General features: G+C 36.1%; 1 protein-coding gene across 1 annotated transcript; it reads right to left on the minus strand.

Annotated features, from left to right (window-relative positions):
- Nucleotides 1–371: 371 nt before the first annotated feature.
- On the minus strand, nt 372–18,350 carry LOC112051876 (transcription factor SOX-14-like). Its single transcript, XM_024090693.2, has 3 exons — nt 17,809–18,350; nt 5,677–5,974; nt 372–4,799 (listed from the first exon to the last, which is right to left on the minus strand). Exons 1-3 carry the CDS (start codon nt 18,012–18,014, stop codon nt 4,635–4,637), a joined length of 669 nt encoding a protein of 222 aa, XP_023946461.1. The 5' UTR covers nt 18,015–18,350; the 3' UTR covers nt 372–4,634.
- Between the last annotated feature and the right edge of the window lie 473 nt (nt 18,351–18,823).

Consider the following 18,823-nt stretch of genomic DNA (forward strand, 5'->3'; position numbering starts at 1 on the left):
GGTAAATAGCTACGGTCGGAGCCTCCCACCTGCCAGACCTGGACCAATTAAGAAAACCTGAATCGGCTCAACCGGGGATTGAACCCAGGACTTCCGTTTTGTAAATCCGCCGCACATTCCGCCACAGAGGCCGTCAAAATGACTGCATTGAATGAATTTCCAATTTCTCACTTCACATTTTATTAGCTAGGTAAGTTATTTATCAACTACATGAAACCATAGTCAATATAGCCTGACCCCTTAACCATAGAGCAGAGGCTTTGTGAAGACTACGTATATTTTATCATCAATAAAATATTTGTAAATATTATCTATAAACACATTATATTATTCACAGTTTTGGTGGGAAATCAAAAATAAAACACTTTGCGTCATATTTCATATTTTTTAATTATAACTGAAACCCTGGTACAAAAAAGTAGAAAACTTAAAAGTAAATGAATTTCATATTGCCAAGTAACTTTGCGGAATTTACACAACATAAAACAAAGTTGGTAAACATAACAACAACATTGCTTCAACCGAATTGTTAACAATTTATTTACATAAACAATTTTACACAAGCTAAAAATTTAACAAATGTTAAGTCAGCCATTGACAGTCTATTATTCTCACGTTCCTGCAGCGCAAACAGTCGCACGCAGTGACCAACACACGACCAGTTATAGTCGTGAGTGCTGCAGAAACGTGAGAATAATTGATCGTGAATGGCGTGCATTAAACATGATACTGCTAAAATGTTGAATTAGTCATAAAAATTCTTATAAATTAAATCCAAAATATAAAAATCTTATAATTTAAAACCATAAATCATCAACTTATTTTATACTGATGATTAAAACAATATTACGAAGGTTTTGTTCTAATAGTTTACAAATAGAAAACTTAAAATTGATTTGTCATACACGCTCTCTTTAATACGAACTTAAAAGCACAAGAGAGAGTGGACTTTTTAAGGGGTGTTGTAATACCAGAATATTTACAAGGTTTTCAATCATTTTAGACTAGCGGACGCCCGAGATTTCGTCCGCCCTTAGACCTTTTTAATCCAGCCCTTACAGTAGTATCGCTTCAAAAATGGAGTAACTTCTCCCGTTTTCAAAACATTTCCCTTCACTGCTCTGCTCTTTTTGATCGTAGCGTAATGAGAAGTATACTATAACATACCCAGGAGTGTAAAGAATAATTGTACCAGGTTTCAATAAAATTCGTCCAGTAGTTTTTGTTTCTATAACGATCATACAGATAGACAGACAGACGAACATTTTACTGATTGCAATTTTGGCATCAGTATCGATCACTAATCACCCAATGATAGTTATTTTTTTAGTTATAAGTATAGATAACTCGACCAAAGTAACGGATTTGAGATAAAGCTGATTTTTTTATAACAATTGTTTATCATTATACAATCGGCATTTCTTCTACATAATAATTAAAATCTTTTACAGTCGGTGTGTCACATTCTAAAAGAAAATTGGATATGGAAAATTCATAATGGACTTGGCGAGCGTAGTGTGCCTATTACCACAGTATCAAGAGCCAACTATAGATGGAATATGCCATTTATTACAATATGTCAGATTTAATCAAACACCCCTTCACAAATATCCACATCCTCCTGATTTAATAAAAAATACTAAAACATTTTTTTAAATACAATCTGATACATAGATGCTATTTGCAATGCATTCGTATGTATTAATTCTCAGAAATAGAATAGAACAATAAACTCTAATCAAGAATATTCTATACCTAAGCTATAAAATAACATAATTAAAAAAAAACTCAATATATAAAAACTCATCAAGCAAATAAGCATTAAAATTGTCATAATAACAACAAAACTTGTACCTTTGCCGTCTTATCTTTTTACAAATTGACATAACGATGTTTTTTCTAACTAAACTCTAGGTTATAAGCTCATTCACACGGGCTTTATTTAATTTGCTTGTTATCGCATATAGGCCGAGAGCCTGTGGTAGCTAAACTGTCTTTATTTAATAAAACATGAAAGATTATCAAACCATGTCCCTTACCATAGGTAAGTACTGTAGTGCTTTGGTTACCAAAGCCAATCAAAAGAGCAACTGCTGAGTTTCTTGCCGGCTCTTCTCAGAACCGGTAATAGAGTCTTTACAAAATTAAATAGTGTTGTTTCAAAAGTGCTTATAAACAATGCCTATAAATGAATTTTGAATTTTAAAGAAGGCGATTCCATCCAATTTTAATTTTTAAAATCCACTCACAGCACAAGGAACCAATAAATTCTCACTTGTTTTATTTAGAAAACTCCCCATTCGGTATTCGGTGTGAACCCCCATTTTTTGGTCACACCAACCCTTGTCGAGTGTCCCGTGGACCCTTGGTTCCACTTGTACCACTTTGGGAACTTTTCTAGACCCTCAGAGGTTCAAACTGCATATAGTTGATATTATACTTATCTATGGTAAAAGCAAAGCCGACAAAGTTTCAGCTTTTACAAAATGAGGATGATTTGGCCCCACTGTATCTTAGTCTACTACATATATGAAAAGCAATATCACCTCAAACTGCACCCGTGTGAATGAACCCTTACAATGGAATACATAATACCTATGATATGTTATCTATTCGAGTTACCTCACGTCGTAAATTACATTGCACTAATAATTTTAAGGAAAACGCTTCCAAGTTATATTTACACAGAATGCACTACTTGTATGTACACAAACACCTATTACTTCGGGAGACATTTTCTTTTAGATGCCGTATCTATGAGCTACTTGATCGTGAAGGCGATTCGTTCAGTGGACGTCAATGATACACGAGAGAGTATAGCTTCTCATTGACGGAATTACAATCGTGTACTAAATTTTCAATTATTTGACACCTTTAATATACAACACTTTTATTTACATTTGTACCAGTCATTTTAGTTCAACTTATTTGTCGAGGTCTATATTCTGTGTACGTAAATCCACCTCTTTATCTCCCAAAACAATAACTCAGGTAGATGTTTACAAAAAAATAAGAACAATGTGATTTATATTTAGTTTACATAAAACTAATTAGAACGTACAATTAAAAAACAATCCCTGTGTACATATGTTACATACAAAATACATACATGTAGAAATAAGAATAATCAGAATTATTATTACCGGCCACCTAAACACATTGACAAGTTATTTTTCTGTTCACTGCCCTACCTCGTTGGTTCAGCTGTTAGCTTATATAGTTTCGGATCACGGAGTCCGGGGTTGGAATAAAATGTTTTCTTTTCTTCTGAGCTTTTCTTTCAATTTTCAGTCCGGAGTGTAAGTTAACGTTACGCCCATGTACCTCGGAGAGCATGTTATGTCGTCGGTCTTGGCCATTATCATTAACATCATAAATTGTATATTTCTGTAAGGTGGGAGTCGTGGCCCTGAAGTAGACTTAAAATGGTAATTTTCAATCACGTTTTAAAATGACGTCAAATCATCTTAGACTACACCAGCATAGTCAATCTCAAAAGCTCCATGATTGAGGGGGCGGAATCAACAACAAGAGATCACAGGTTCGAACCCCGCCTGTTAGGCAATCATACCCACTTCTAACAACGTCTTTACAACTAATCGGAGGGGAAAAGAAAAAAGATACCTATAGCAAAAAAATGTGTGTGTGCAAGGTAAAAGTATAAGCCAAGTCATAATTCAATAAGGAAGACTTTATAAAAATATTTTAAACGTACAATAGTATATTGAGAGCCTGTAACGGTTAGACCTCCCTGATTTTATATGAAAGTTTGCCACACTCCATCTGGTAGGAGCTTTTTTATAAAACGGCGAAGGTTCAGCCATCGCAGGCTCTATAGACATAATGAGTCTTTGACATATGTTCTAATATCTACAATTATTTACATTTACCTAATAGTACTTGGATGTACCAGTTAAAAAGATTAGATCCTTTCTTTCTATTTGATAATAGGAGATTATTATTGATGGAAAATCATACCTAAAAACCCATGCACCAAAGAACATAAAAAAAAACAAAACATATATTTTACAAAAATATTATTTTAGGAATAATTACTGAGGTATTTACAAGGACATTGCTACAAACATAATAAGTTAAAATATTTAAAAAAGTACCTCCTTCATTAATTCGGTTAAAAGTAGAATTTTTTTTAATAAAACGAGGAACATATTATATGCATCAAAATAAAGTTAAATAATTCCTGGCTAAAATGCACTAAACAAGAATATCATATAAGTCCATTCGCTGACAATTTTCAGTCTTCTACAAATTGTTACGAGAAATATTCGCATCACTATACAAAATCATTACTTTCTATCATTTAACGAGATAAGTAGGTAAGTACTCTTCTCTCAAAATTAATTACCTTGACTACATTAACGTATGCGAAAAAGGAAAATAAATAATGCTCCTTAACGCAACTGGAAATACATCATGGAAACCATTGGGAATTACGATCACTTTCAAAGTTCCAAGTCTTCAAACTGCAGTGTGTAGTAAACCACTAAAACAATATTGCACTTCTTACCAATGTCCTTATCACTCTATATGCTATCGGGCGTGCTGTCTCGCTCAGTGGACGTTGACGGCTGCTCCCAGTGCGCGTAGGGCCGCGCCGGGAGAGCCACCGGCCTTCATATGACGTGCTGCGGCGGCTCCTCGTCACTCTTCATGAGCACGTACGCGACAGGGCGCTTGACGTCAGCGGGCGGCGAGGGGGAGCGGCGCGGGGGGCAGCCGCAGGGTGACAACGCACTGTTGTACAACGCTGAGCTGTATAACGCGCCACCGTAGAGTGCCTGTGTCAGAAGGAGTTCTTTGAGAGTTCTGGTAAATGAGACTGTGCTTTAGATTGCGGAAAAAGAAGTAGTATCTTAGTTATAATTGGTTACTCGTATTGGTAGATACTGGATACTTTCACCATAATTTTCAGACTCTAACCGGCCCACTGTAGTGCCAGGAAGGTTTTGTAGGGGATACGGAACTTGGACGCACCAGAATTATATTTGTCGTACTACGAGTATCTATGGATCATCCAGTTACTTAACTGTCTTGAGGTTGTGACATCTCAATTCATACATGGACGTTTGGTACTGTTGCACGCTCATACAAATGAAAGGATCTGAATGAAATTCGGCAGCGGTAGAGTCTGGCGTAGCATTCCTATATGTAATTTACTTCCCGATATTCTAACAAGAACTGTATCTACGTGGATGAAACCGGGCACATCTAGTCCGAGCTGAATATTTTTTTGTTCTTATGGAAAGCTACAACGTTGATATTTTGTCCCCGATATCTGACGTCACCCAGACGTGGGCTTTTTAACTCACGATCTCGGGGGCGCCCGGACTGATACACTCAGGCCAAAACACCCTTCCCGAACGGCCCTCTAAGTCGAGGTCCGAGTCTCAGAGGAGACGCCCTTAGAGAGTCGTTCCGCCCATCTACTTGCTTCTGCCTTTGGGCCCCATCAGGCGATGCTTCTGCGCTCGCCCAAACCCCTCGTTGACGCCGCTGAGGTCCCATAAAGAGCCTACGGCACTTACACAATCAGGAAAAAGAAAAGAGATAAGTTGATACTTTATCCCCATCCCCTGTCTGAAGGGTCACTTAGTAGGTACTATATGAGTAAGCTAACTTTTGACTAATCATTGCAATAAATAAGTTTGTCCCTACCTGCAAATGCGCCAGCTCGGCTGCCAGCTTCCCCTCATCGGATGGTATCTTCGCGAAGGGGTAGAAGGGGTAGGGTATCGGCGGGAACAGCGCTCTGCTCAGGTCTGGCTTGTCATGCAGCAGGTGGTGCGGCACCGGCATCTGCGGCATCGGCTGCGGCAGCGGAGTCATCAGCCGAGGGACTGGCGCCATGAAGCTGCTGATGTTGAAGCCGAACTTGGGCTCTTTCTTCACGAGGGCTTTGGGTTTCCTCCGCGGCCGGTACTTGTAGTCAGGGTGCTCTTTCATGTGTAGTGCTCTGTTGAAGAGTCATTATCATTATCAATCTCCGACTACAGGGTCTCTTTATATAGGAGATAAGGGATGTGGAGACCTGCTTCAGGGCGGGTTGTTGAAAAGTATTTGCTGTTTAAGATGTGGTGTGTGGCGAGGCGTGGATAAGGAAGCCGTTGAACCAATCAAATGGTAAGAAATGGAGGATACCTTTGACAAAGCTTGTAAGGAAAAAGTTGGTAAGGAAAGAAAGTCATTATCATAAATACCGGCCTATTTAAGCTACCCTTATAGGACAGCGGAAATACTTAGACCCACCACGCTGTTTTAAGGCGGGTTGTTGAAAAGTATTTACTGTTGACTATACGAGGCATGGAAAAGGAACCGCTGAGCACCCGAATGGTAAAGAAGACTTTTGTTAAAGTTGGGAACAAAGTTGTCGGTATCGTTGTATAATTAATTGTTATAGATGAGTTGTATAATATAAATATGGTGTCTAAACAAAGACTATTATTTTAGTACGATTTTTTGCTAATATTTTAACGTAGCTATTGCCGTTACATGAAACTATATCTATAGCAGATTTTCTGAAAAGCTTATATCTATTACAATGTGAAACTTAGAATGTTTAGAAAGAAAGAAAGAAATCCGGGGTCCCCGGATTTGACATACATGGAGAAACCTTTAGACTGAAATGTCTCAACCCCAAAAGGGGTTAGAAGCTTACCGGGGGAGCAACATCCCCCGCAACGTACCTGGGCAAGGAGACGAAGCGTCGAGGCCCGTATCCCTGCCCGTTCCACGGGAGGAGAACACCCAGACATAATTCAAATAAAGACACCAAATTGCATCCAAATCAGCCCAGCCGTTTAGTTGACAGAAATTCGATTTTAAATACAAAACGTGGTTATTCTTTCGCGATACAAAACTTCTGCCAGACTCCAACTTTATAATCTCATCGCAATAAGTTTAGCGACAAAACGTCACAATGGCGCTCCACCGGCCAGAATAACATTATTATTTATGCAATAAAGCGGACAATTGTCGCGAACACCCGCCGCCCTTAAAACAACAATGTCAATTCAACAATACTCGGATTATTGCATTGTCCCGTCACAATCGACTGTGGCACCACACTCGTCACTATATTCTCAACAGTATTCCTACAATTTTAAACCTTATTATATAGAAACAAAGTTGAATTTCACGAGCAAAGCTTTGGCGGTTGCGACGTGTAGGGATGGGGCACAATCGACACAGAGTCCGATTATGCGCGCTTTGTGATAGAATCGCGATTGTCAGCGAGTCGATTGTAATTATTCGAATGGACCAAGGGTGGGATGATAGTTCGTATGTATGAGGTTTTTGAACGCTGTTTGCTGAATATCGGGGCTTTTCATATCTAGTGTGGAGGTTTGAACGTTTGGATATTTGCTAAATAAGTTACAATCGAAAGGAAAGCGCGTGGAAAATTGCCTTGTGTGAAACACTTCAGCAACTTTCAGAGAATACGTGCCTCGTGATATCTTATAGTTAGTTTTTATAATACATATAATTGTCGAAATATAACGGTAATAAAAAATATTTACAGTGTAATATATTTATGTCTATATAACGAACTTTTCTTTGACGAAAATTTTGAACCAAGGAAAAGCTGAATAGTAAAACATACTTACATAAGTATATACCTAATATTAACATTAAATCTAGGTATATACTCACTAATATTTGAGGGAACATACAGAACGTCCACGGACGGACTAAACAAGGCAAATAACATAAACAAATCCAGCTAGACGACATGTTTAGTTACTAGTTGGGAACTTCTAAAATTTTTCAGAAAGCGGTTCAGGTTCTGATGTTTTCAGTATTGCCATGCTTTCTGAAACTTAGAACCCACAAGAACCTCTTGCAGAAATAATTATGATACTTTAACAACGAGCTCTAATACAAAAAGCCCTTACTAGACATTATAGTGAAAATTAAAAACTTTAAAAAAAAACACACACAGGCACACTCTTAACTTTTAAATAATGTAGAGTAGGTAAGTTAATGAAAAACTCTATGGTGCTTCTATTTGATTTTGGTATTAAACATTAGAAAATAACTACATGAATCTTAATTAAAACTAAATCTTAGATCACTTATAAAAACGTCCGAAGACCTTAAATAATATCAAATATCAATAAAACGTTTAGGATTCACTCCATTCACAAGTCCACAACTCTACAAAGTCACAAAAAAAAACGCTTTTGGGGAATAACAATAAAAAAATCGGGGTCAACGACCGGCGCACTATCAATTCCTTCATTACTGTTTGCCACAAACAAACACGATAACCGAAAAAACAGAATATCTCCAGAAAAACATATCTTCGTTTTTATCGGAGTTTTTTTAGCGTACACCTACCTACGGCCGGCTTAATCGACATGAACAAATATCGATACTTCGATATGATTCTCGATATGAAAAGACGCTTTATATCTGTCTGTTTATTGATATTGTTGTACTGTGTTGGTTTTTAGGGTTCCCCACTATTAAATTATATGAAACCAATATGAACGTTTATACAGTACCGCAATACAATCCACCGAGCACCGACGTGGATCTAAGTTTCTTGTAAGAGGGAGGTATTAATTTGTTTGGAGGTTTTAATTTGTTTAGGTAGGTAGGTAGATACATACCTTAATATAGACTGTGTCTTATCCAGCTATGAGACATTAAAATAGAATAAGTAGAATAAGATGAATCTAATAATTTCATGTATCACACGCAGACGTACTGTATTTCACTGATTTACTACTGAAAACATTTATTTTAAATAAAATATTATAGTTGTCACTTTTGCCTTTTTACTTTATTGATTTTTACTTATACTCAGATAAAGTAATATGAGTAATGTAATGAGTACATCTGAGTATATTATGAGTAACCTAGAAAACCACCAACTTTAACTTAATTTGTTTATTTTACAATAAATCATAATTTCTACAAAAAGTACCTATAACATTGGTAATAATATTATTGTAATTTGGTCGTATATAGAACTTATTTTGTGGTATATAGCTGCGGAACCCACTGCGTGTAACCTTCGCGCTTGACGAGCATTTAGAGGTTACTTGTAGAGGTGACGCGTATGTCGTAAAATGAAATGAATATATGAATAGAATAAATGAATGAAATAATATAATGAAATGAAGCAACATAAAAGTACGGCCGGCGCAACTCTGTATTAGCGTAATTTGTTACACTCGAACTAGAAGATGTCGCAATCGTTACAATAAAATTAATTGATAGCTATGTCTCCTTTATTAAAAGCTCATTAGGTATAGCAGCGACCTTAGGAAGTTATTTGGATATTTTTCGCTAAATACACATTAAAACACTGAATATTTCATAACACACAATAAAAACTCAGAAAATGACTTCAATATTATTTTTAATATATTATATTATGCATGTTAGATACAAGCCGATCTTCGTTCCACCAATAAAAATAAATGTTCCGTTGAAAATTAATAATTTTGATTATTTGTTTTTCTAAGAAGGTGTAATTATTTTCTCATGTTCGTTTAAGGTTCACTTTATAATACAAACTTACGAACACTTTATAATATAAACGAACAACTCGAGCTTTCTTTAAGCAAGAGTAAACGGCAAATCAATTGAATTTATTCATTTTTAAGTACACTTCCATAATACACATACAATCACTTAAGATCATAACGGATATTGCAAAATTCACAGATAAAGTGATTAGTGTAGTAGTAGCAAGGTTTGGGTATATAATTAGTCAAGATTTTGTGTAAATTTATTAAAATACGATAATAATTGTCAGAAGTGTCGGAAAAAGCCAAGCTGCCTGGGAGCTTCTATCAAAAACGCTCCCTAATCCCTTACAAAAACGCCCCCGCTGGTATTAATCTATCTATTAAGAATATTATCTTACTATACCAATTTATCTTGTGAAAATAAATATCACGTGTCAAAAACGGTGAAGGAGAAACATCGTGAGGAAACCTGCAAACCAGAGAATTCTCTTCGAAAATGTTAAATCTGCCAATCCGCATAGGGATATCTAGCGTAGCGGAATATTGACCATCCCCTCTCATTCTGAGAGGAGACACGAGCCCATTAGTGATTCGAATATATGGGTTATTAATGATGACCCATTTAACCCTCTAAAAATGGTCACGTATAATTAATTATCTACTTTCTCGCGAACAAAGTAGCTGGCTTTAATATATAAATGTTACAATTTTACATATAAAAAGATTATAGTAGTACCATAGAGTCGCCTTGTCCGTGGCGAGCTGTGGTGATAACACCAAGACATTGTTTGCGGGCATTCTATCGACCGATCAAATAGTTGATAAAAAATAAGTATAATGCAAACACGGGCGCGCCTTTTGGGCATTGTGCGAGTGTTGACCGATAGTGCGGACAAACAGACGGACGAAATTAAGTTCTGGAGGCCCCTCCCCCGCCCCCGCCCCTGCCCCTGGCCCCTGGCCACGGCTACTGGCTATTGAGGGCCTTGGTGATAAACACCGTGACGAGGCTCTCTGAGTATTTACGAGTACTAATTGACTTGTTTTTTATGACATTTCCAATAGGGTAGTTGACACTTTTTCAAAAGGGTCTTAAATTGTTCATAATTGTACTACTAGATTGAAAAAAATATCATATTTTTTGAGACATTAATACATAAAAATTTCAATTTATAATATTTTTTGACAACACGAACCAAAGCGCTGTCGGCTATGATGGTCTATCACACTAATATTATAAAGGCGAAAGTTTGTGAGTGTGTAAGTATGTTTGATATTCCTTTACTTCCTTTACGCTGAGGCTACTGAAGCGATTTGCCTGAAATTTGAAATAGAAATAGATTTTACTCTGGATTAACACATACTCGTTCTCGCAGGCTAGTTTTCATCCCGAAAAAATCCATGATTCCCGTAGGATTTGTAAAAAACTAAATTCCACGCGGATGAAGTCACGGGCGTCCGCTAATATTTTATATTTCTCTTAATATTTTTTCCTCTTTATAATATTAGTATAATATTAGTATTAGTATTTAAAAGAGCAACTGCAGAGTATGATACAGGATAACAATGCTATGCTAAGCGGCCTAAATTAATGCATCTCCTAAATTGCGAAAAACAAGTAGATACCTATGTGTTTTCCTTTAATTAACATTGATTTGGTAAAATATTATACACATACCTGATTCGAAGCTATGTTACGCAAAATATGTATACCTAACACTTTTTAGTAGCGCTAACACCGAGTTCACCTGTATTAAATATATTTCTTCATATCAGGTGCTTTACGGGTATATTATGATAATCTTTCGTACAATCGTCGAAAAAGCAATCGTTCGAATTACTAGTAAACTCTAAAAATCAAAACCTTATACTATAGGTAGAGATTCACAGAGATAGTAGCTACATAGTACGCCGGGAACAAACGCAAACCGCTTTGGACGAGTCGCTACCCGCTACGTATATCTTCCACAAAGAGCTAGACTGGCGACATAAGCTTGTTTTTATAGCCCTGGCGCACCCCGATAACGCGCCACCCCAACAATGCAAGATATTACGACAATGCCACCAGATAATTGTCTTCGGGGCCTTTGGGATTGATTTGTTGGGCCGATTGCTGTGTTATACGGCTTTTAACTTTGATTTTTGTTTAATTTCAACGGTAAATGTTACTTTTGAAGAGTCAATTTGTTATTTTTATTATGCACTAGCGGACTCGGTCAAGCTTCGCTTTGACTTATGTGCACTTCTTCCCTATCCCTACTCTATATTTCTCTGCCCCTACCCTACCTCTATTCTACCCCTACCCTACTCCTACACCTGCTTAAAACTTAAACGTTTATATGGGAAATAGAAAAGGGTTGATTTTATGGTTTTCCCAGCTATTATTCTAATTTTTCTTTTCTTTTAAACCTTCTCTATACCTCCACGAACATTTCAAGACCAAGATGAGATAAATCCGTTCAGCCGTTCTCGAGTTTTAGCGAGACTAACGAACAGCAATTCATTTATATATATATATATATATAGAAGATAGAAGATTATTCACATCACAAATATTAGGTAATTAATAGTATTTTCTTTAGTTTCTTACACTTATACGGCTAAACCATTTAACCGATTTGCCAATAAAAACCTTCAAACAACAACAAGTGACACTATTATTTTTCTCCCAGTATTATTTAGAGAATTAAGAAAATTCTCTGGTGTGCAGGTTTCCTGACGATGTTTTCCTTCACCGTTTGAGACACGTGACATTTAATTTCTTAAAATGCACACAAAAAAAGTAGAAGTAGAAATACATATAAAAATATTCAATTTGGCATTTGGAAAGTGGCATATTGACGGCCGCGTGGCGCAGTGGGTAGTGACCCTGCTTTCTGCATCCACGGCCGTGGGTTCGATTCCCACAACTGGAAAATATTTGTGTGATGAGCATGGATGTTTTCCAATGTCTGTGTGTATTTATACATTATATAAGTATTTATATGTAGTATATAATTGTATATTAATATTATAATATCAACTATCTTAGCACCCATAACACAAGCTACTCTGTATGCTTACTTTGGGGCTAGATAGTGATGTGTATTGTTTAAGTATATTTATTTATTTATATTCCTAGCGCGCTCTCTGCAAGAGGTATTTCAAGCGACGGTTTTTCGCTGCATACCTGGTACGAGTAAACCTAATTTTTGTATCTTCAAGTACTGACTGCTAAGATTATTGAATTGAAGCAGACATTACTTTAGAGGACTTACATTAGAACAGTTAATTATTGTTAATACAATCAATCAATAAGCACCTAATCCCCTCTCAAGAGGAAAGAGCCTGGGTGTTAAAATAGGTCGATAATAATGATAGTGCTGATGATTAATTTAACATTTACTACAGAGCGTTGTAGAGTTAGTTTCTCCTGAGTACACACGTTGAGGATAAACGCACGTGGTGGGTTTTTCCTTGGGTTTAGGTGCGTTGTTGTTTATCTAGCTAAACAACAACGTATCCAATTATTATGCGGAAAGTAGACAAAAATATGCTAAATGTATTTTAGTAAGTAGTTGTTAAAATAGTATGATAAAACATAATTAATATAGTCTTAAGTTCTCATGTTATATGTAATTAAGAAGGTTTATTTATAAAGGCAACCTTTGTAAACAGGTTACCCACGTTGTGAACCACCATAAAACAGATAAACACATCACAGTATTGAGATAGAATTAAGAGAATCCTAATTAAACAACCCGCGTAGGTCGCGCATTAGAAAAGAGATCCAGCAAAGTGAGAACAAAACTTGCACATAGAGGGTTCTGTATTATCTTTGTTTTATAAAGAGTATTAGGCAAATATTCAATTACATTGACTTTCCCTGCAAGTAAGCGAAATGCCTGTGCCTGGAGTAGGAATCGGACCATAGATGCAGCTATTGTGGCATTTAACACGACAAATTATTCTATAACCGTTTCTAAGACACAATATAATGTCTGTGTGAAATTTCACCAAGATCGGTCCTATGGTTAGGCTAAAAAGAGGTAACATATAAACAAAGAATGTCACTTTAGCATTTCCAATATGAAGTGTCATTCACAGCGCATTTTTTTATTATAAATAATAAATACATAGTTATATATAGGTACCTAGTTAGTTACATAGTTAGAAATAACAATGTATATTAATATTATAAAGCTGAAGAGTTTGTTTGTTTGTTTGATTGAACGCGCTAATCTCAGGAACTACTGGTCCGATTTAAAAAATTCTTTAAGTGTTAGATAGCTCATTTATCGAGGAAGGCTATAGGGTATATTTTATTTTCATATTCTTACGGGAACGGGAACCACGCGGGTGAAACCGCGCGGCGTCAGCTATTTTAATAATATAGACAACAGTGATTATTGTTCAAGTCGAGCAAAAGAGAGAAACATTTTGTTTTAATTAATTGTTAAACAATATAAATTACATTTTATATATTATAATAAGTTTAGAATTGGATGGTGTTAAATACCCCTTTTTTTTAATTTTTATTAATGTTTTGTATTAGCTGACGCCGCGCGGTTTCACCCGCGTGGTACCTGTTCCCGTAGAAATACGGGGATAATATATAGCCTATAGCCTTCCTCGATAAATGGGCTATCTAACACAGAAAGAATTTTTCAAATCGGACCAGTAGTTTCTGAGATTAGCGCGTTCAATCAAACAAACAAACAAACAAACAAACCCTTCAGCTTTATAATATTAGTATAGATTGTTAAAAATTTAAAAAAAAGAAGAAATAAATAAATGAGAGACGAAAGGTTATCCATTCGTATTGCAGTATTAACTAGAGTTAAGTTTCAGAGCTTCAAGTTTCAACAAGAAAAGATGTGATGAACATTGATGTTTTCAAGTGTTACTATTATAACAAGACTAGCGGACGCCCGCGACTTCGTCCGCGAGAAACTCGATGTAAACTATCAACTACCCCTACCCTACGTTAAAATTTTTCCCTGAATTTTCTTTCCTATAAACCTCACGGAGCCCGAGACCTTTCCAACGAATACAAAACCGTGGAAATCGGTTCGTGCGTTCTGGAGTTATAGCGTCAGGAAGGAAAACCCGACTCATTTAGCTCATTAAAGCTAGGTTGACGATGTTTGGTTTGGCAGCCTTTGGATACGGAACCCTAAAAACTATTTAATCAGACCATTTTGATTCTCTATCATAGAACAAATATGCAGTCGACAAAACAAGGCACCTGTTTGGTAGATGGAGACAAAACCTGCTTTTTTGTTACCACACATTATGATATTGTGATAATATAATTAAATAAATGAGATTTATCTTGTTAAGAGCTTTTAGTTATGGTTTAAAAATATGTGATAACCATGAACTTTAGTTTATAAACGCTTTTTTTTTAAATTAATTCATAAAAAATATTTTTTGATGATCTCTGAAAGCGGATGTCTTAAAAAGTATTTAAAATCAGTATTTTTCCCACCGCTAAAAACGAATTTACGAAAATAGTGTTTACTTAAAACCATTTTATTCTCCCTATCACTTGATATAAAAGTAGGTGATTAAAAAATAATAATAATATGCTCCCGACCGAAGCTTTCATCCAATCTCATGTTGAGATTAATTTATAGTGGAACATTAGGAGATATTACGGTGCACAAGTGGGTGCGTAGGCACAGGAGCACTCTCTATTCGCTCACTTTCATGGTCCCGTGGGACTGCAGGCACGACCGATGAGAGATCAGGCGCAGTACCGACGGCTTTACGTACTAACTGACTGTGACGTCACCCGGGTCTCAGCTGAAAATCAGCGCTGGGCATTGCTTTCCTGCGATGAACGGCTAATGCTGAGCTGTAAACCCTTTCTGTTTGGTGTCACAGACAGTCATATAATATCTAAGATAGGATGTACTGTTTGTGACACTAAAAAGTGAATAAACTTATTTTCTTTCTTTCTTTCTTTCTTACTCTCCGTGGTACGGGGGAGTACTAACAACTCCAACTTCCAAACTCCATTGCTATTAAGAATTTTCTTGTAAGAAAAATCCCTATAACGAATTTTTTTTTTATTGATTTGACCTGGAACCCCTAGCTGAATAATCTTACCACGGGATCAATGAGGCAGATTAAATAAATACCACTTGAATAGGTACGACTAGGCTAGCTATGGTAGATATGATCATGAGATAATGCTAATCATACCAATGAATCGTGGTAGGTATAAGCTACTAATCCTTTCTGCTATGCACACAGCCCATCTCATTGGATCAGTGGCGGATAACGAGAATCCAGGTTCAAGTATTGGCTATGATATACTTAATAAAATTTCTCAGCGAGAAAGAGAAAAAGTTGATGGTATCATATCCCAGTGTCTTGAACGCGACAACATATCGCGTTTTAAAATGTTACGTTTGGTCCACTATTTTAAATATGGCTTGGAAATGTTTGCAAGCATTTGAGATGTGCGGATTAAGTGAAATGCTTAAAATCTAATGGAATCATTTTGTTTCAAATGCACAAGTGCTGGAGAGAGCAAACTGCATGCGTGAGCTGATGTCGACTGTAATAAGGCGGAAGGTTGCATTTCTCCAACTCCATATCCCCTAAGCGAGTAGGCCATGACCCTGTAGCGGGTAGGCATGACTGTTAAGATAAACATAATAATTGCATAAATTGATCGAAACACCAGCATTTTTACACCACACCACAGATAAAATAGAAACCGTAAACCCACTGTACAATAGTAATTTAACCACTTGTAATTTAATATAATCATTCATTAATACGTTGACATCGTTATGGTTATAATACTGCGAGCAATATGCAGGTTGTGGTTTTCAAAAATAGCTGCTGGAAAACTGCAGTGCGTCTATTTTTAAACTAGGTACGAGTATTAGTTTGGCAACTTCGTTTGTAACACTCCCGATGGTCCGCGTGGGTCGGGGGGCGTGTAGCGATGAATGAAAAACCCACGACCGATGAACATCACTTCCCCGCACGCACGATTTCACACCAACGCAGTCTTTCCCCCCATCGCCCGCATATAATGGGAGTGGCATCAACGAACGTGCCAGTCTACTACTTTATTACTTGTATAATTTTTTGATCTCTGGTATTATATGAAAAATTATAGAAAGTTTTTCAAACATTTCCCATGATATACCATATCCAATAATTGTAACTACTTACTATAAAAATGATTAATGTTAAAACTTGTTTTATTCCTTAAAACAAATGGTTCTGAATCGTCATTTAAAAGAAAAAAAAAATGTATTAATTTCTTACATTTTTATGAAGTAGGATGATATTAAAGTCACAAATTCAAAATTCAACCTAGCAATCATAAAGTGATGTACTTAATCTAATTAAATACAAATTTGTAGTGCATTTTGCACATACTAAGCTCATATTATAAAGTTTAACGGAGTATTCATGAATAGCACGGACCCGGCAATCTTTGTTCTACAATAATATAAAATGATTTCATACAAAGATTTTAAAATAGGTAGGAGGCACAAATTAAAGAATAATAGGCAGATAGAGTGCACCGAACACGACGGTGTCGTAGCCGTTCCAAATACAAAAACGAATACATTCTCGAGTCAGTACGACACGAAGCGCCGCATCAGTAATTTTTAATATTATTCAAGAAAAATGTCGTCTTATTTTTTTAAATATTTAAAAAATTGTTCACAAAAACTAAAGAAATGAGATTGAGTATGTTTTTATTGGTAATTATTGATTATTAAATCAATTTACGTAATTGTTGTTAGTGTTAAATTTTGAAATACTAATTATGAAAAAAGTCTGTATATGCGGATGTCAAGAAGACGCGTGACGGGTTTTTTTTATAGGTTTCACCAGTTTCGCCACGCTGCTTGTGACTCATTCTGGGTCATTCTTTAATCTGTGGTAGGAGGGCAAAAAAAGACTTATTTTCAAACCACCAAGTACCTATACAAAAAAAGTCATATAAATCGGTTGAACCGTTTTGGAGGAATGCAACCACAAAAACATTGAAATGAGATTTTCAAATACATATTAGGTTTGCGGACAACCGCGACTTCGCCCGGATTTTGTTATATATCATAGAATTAGGCAGAATTTTCGATAAAAACTCTCTACCGTTTTTAAAACTTTCATTATCGTCATATTTTTAACCCATTTAATCACAACCTTGACTAATCATTAAATACATAATTCTCTATCTATTGGTGAAATTAGCATGAAAATCTGTTCTACTTAGTGGTCTTTGAGTTTACAGCAAATAAGACAGACAGAAAGACTTTTTGTTTTTTATTAATAAGTAACGATTACCCACCTTAACCTCTTCGCTTCATCGATAAACGGCCTCTTTTCCATCTCACTTAAAAGTTTCCACTCCGCTCCGAGCCGTTTGGAAATTTCAGAGTTGTGCATTTTAGGGTTGTCCTGGGCCATTTTCCGCCTCTGACCCCTAGACCAGACCATGAACGCGTTCATGGGCCTCTTTATGTGATCTGAGGGTTGTTTTCCGAGCGACATCATTAAATCAATTATGATTATTTCAATACTCAATTTAAATTCAACTTATTCGTAATTTTAACGTTTTTTTGTCTATGCATGATTGTTATTGTTCCTTTTTTAAAATTTGTATCTTTTTCATATAATATATTAAAAAAATTAAATTTTATTTGTAAATAAAAAGAATGTGAATTGAATTGAAATTATTAAAGCACACTTGATGTATTTTTATAATAGATTAAGTATTATGTTAATTTTAAATATTGTAAAATTAATACTAATGGGAGAGTTTTAAAAACACATTTAAAATCGGAATGGTATTTTTCCGCGCGCGTGAAAAGCTCCCGAAAGCTCAATGCGGCGCTTTTCTTGACAGTGTCATGTTTAGCGTTCGGCGCTGGCGTTATCCCCCTTCGCGATTCCCCCCTCAGTTTAGACGGCCAATCAGATCGCGCCGTGGGCGGACGCTGGCCTCTGATTGGCTGAGGAGTTGTGAGACTCGCGGTTGTCAACAGGTGCCCGTGTGTTCTTGTTAGCATGTTTATTAGCGAGATTAAATTCCTTTTTTAAACCGCAACCTTGGTTAGACGCGGTAATTGAATGGATTCGATTTGTAATGTATGAGCTGAGGTGATTGGGAATGAGATGGCGATGTTGATACTTACACCTTGCGTATACTTACTTGTATGAATATGTATAATATGATAGGCCGGAATCAGACGAAGTGTTTTTTTACTAATAATAAATAAATAAGATTAGATTTTTTTTAGATCTGATAAGTAATATTAAGTTAGTTTATACTAAAAAGCATAATCTTAATTCAAAAAAATGTG

Source organism: Bicyclus anynana, chromosome 3 (assembly GCF_947172395.1).
Source record: "Bicyclus anynana chromosome 3, ilBicAnyn1.1, whole genome shotgun sequence".
Lineage (NCBI taxonomy): Eukaryota > Metazoa > Arthropoda > Insecta > Lepidoptera > Nymphalidae > Bicyclus > Bicyclus anynana.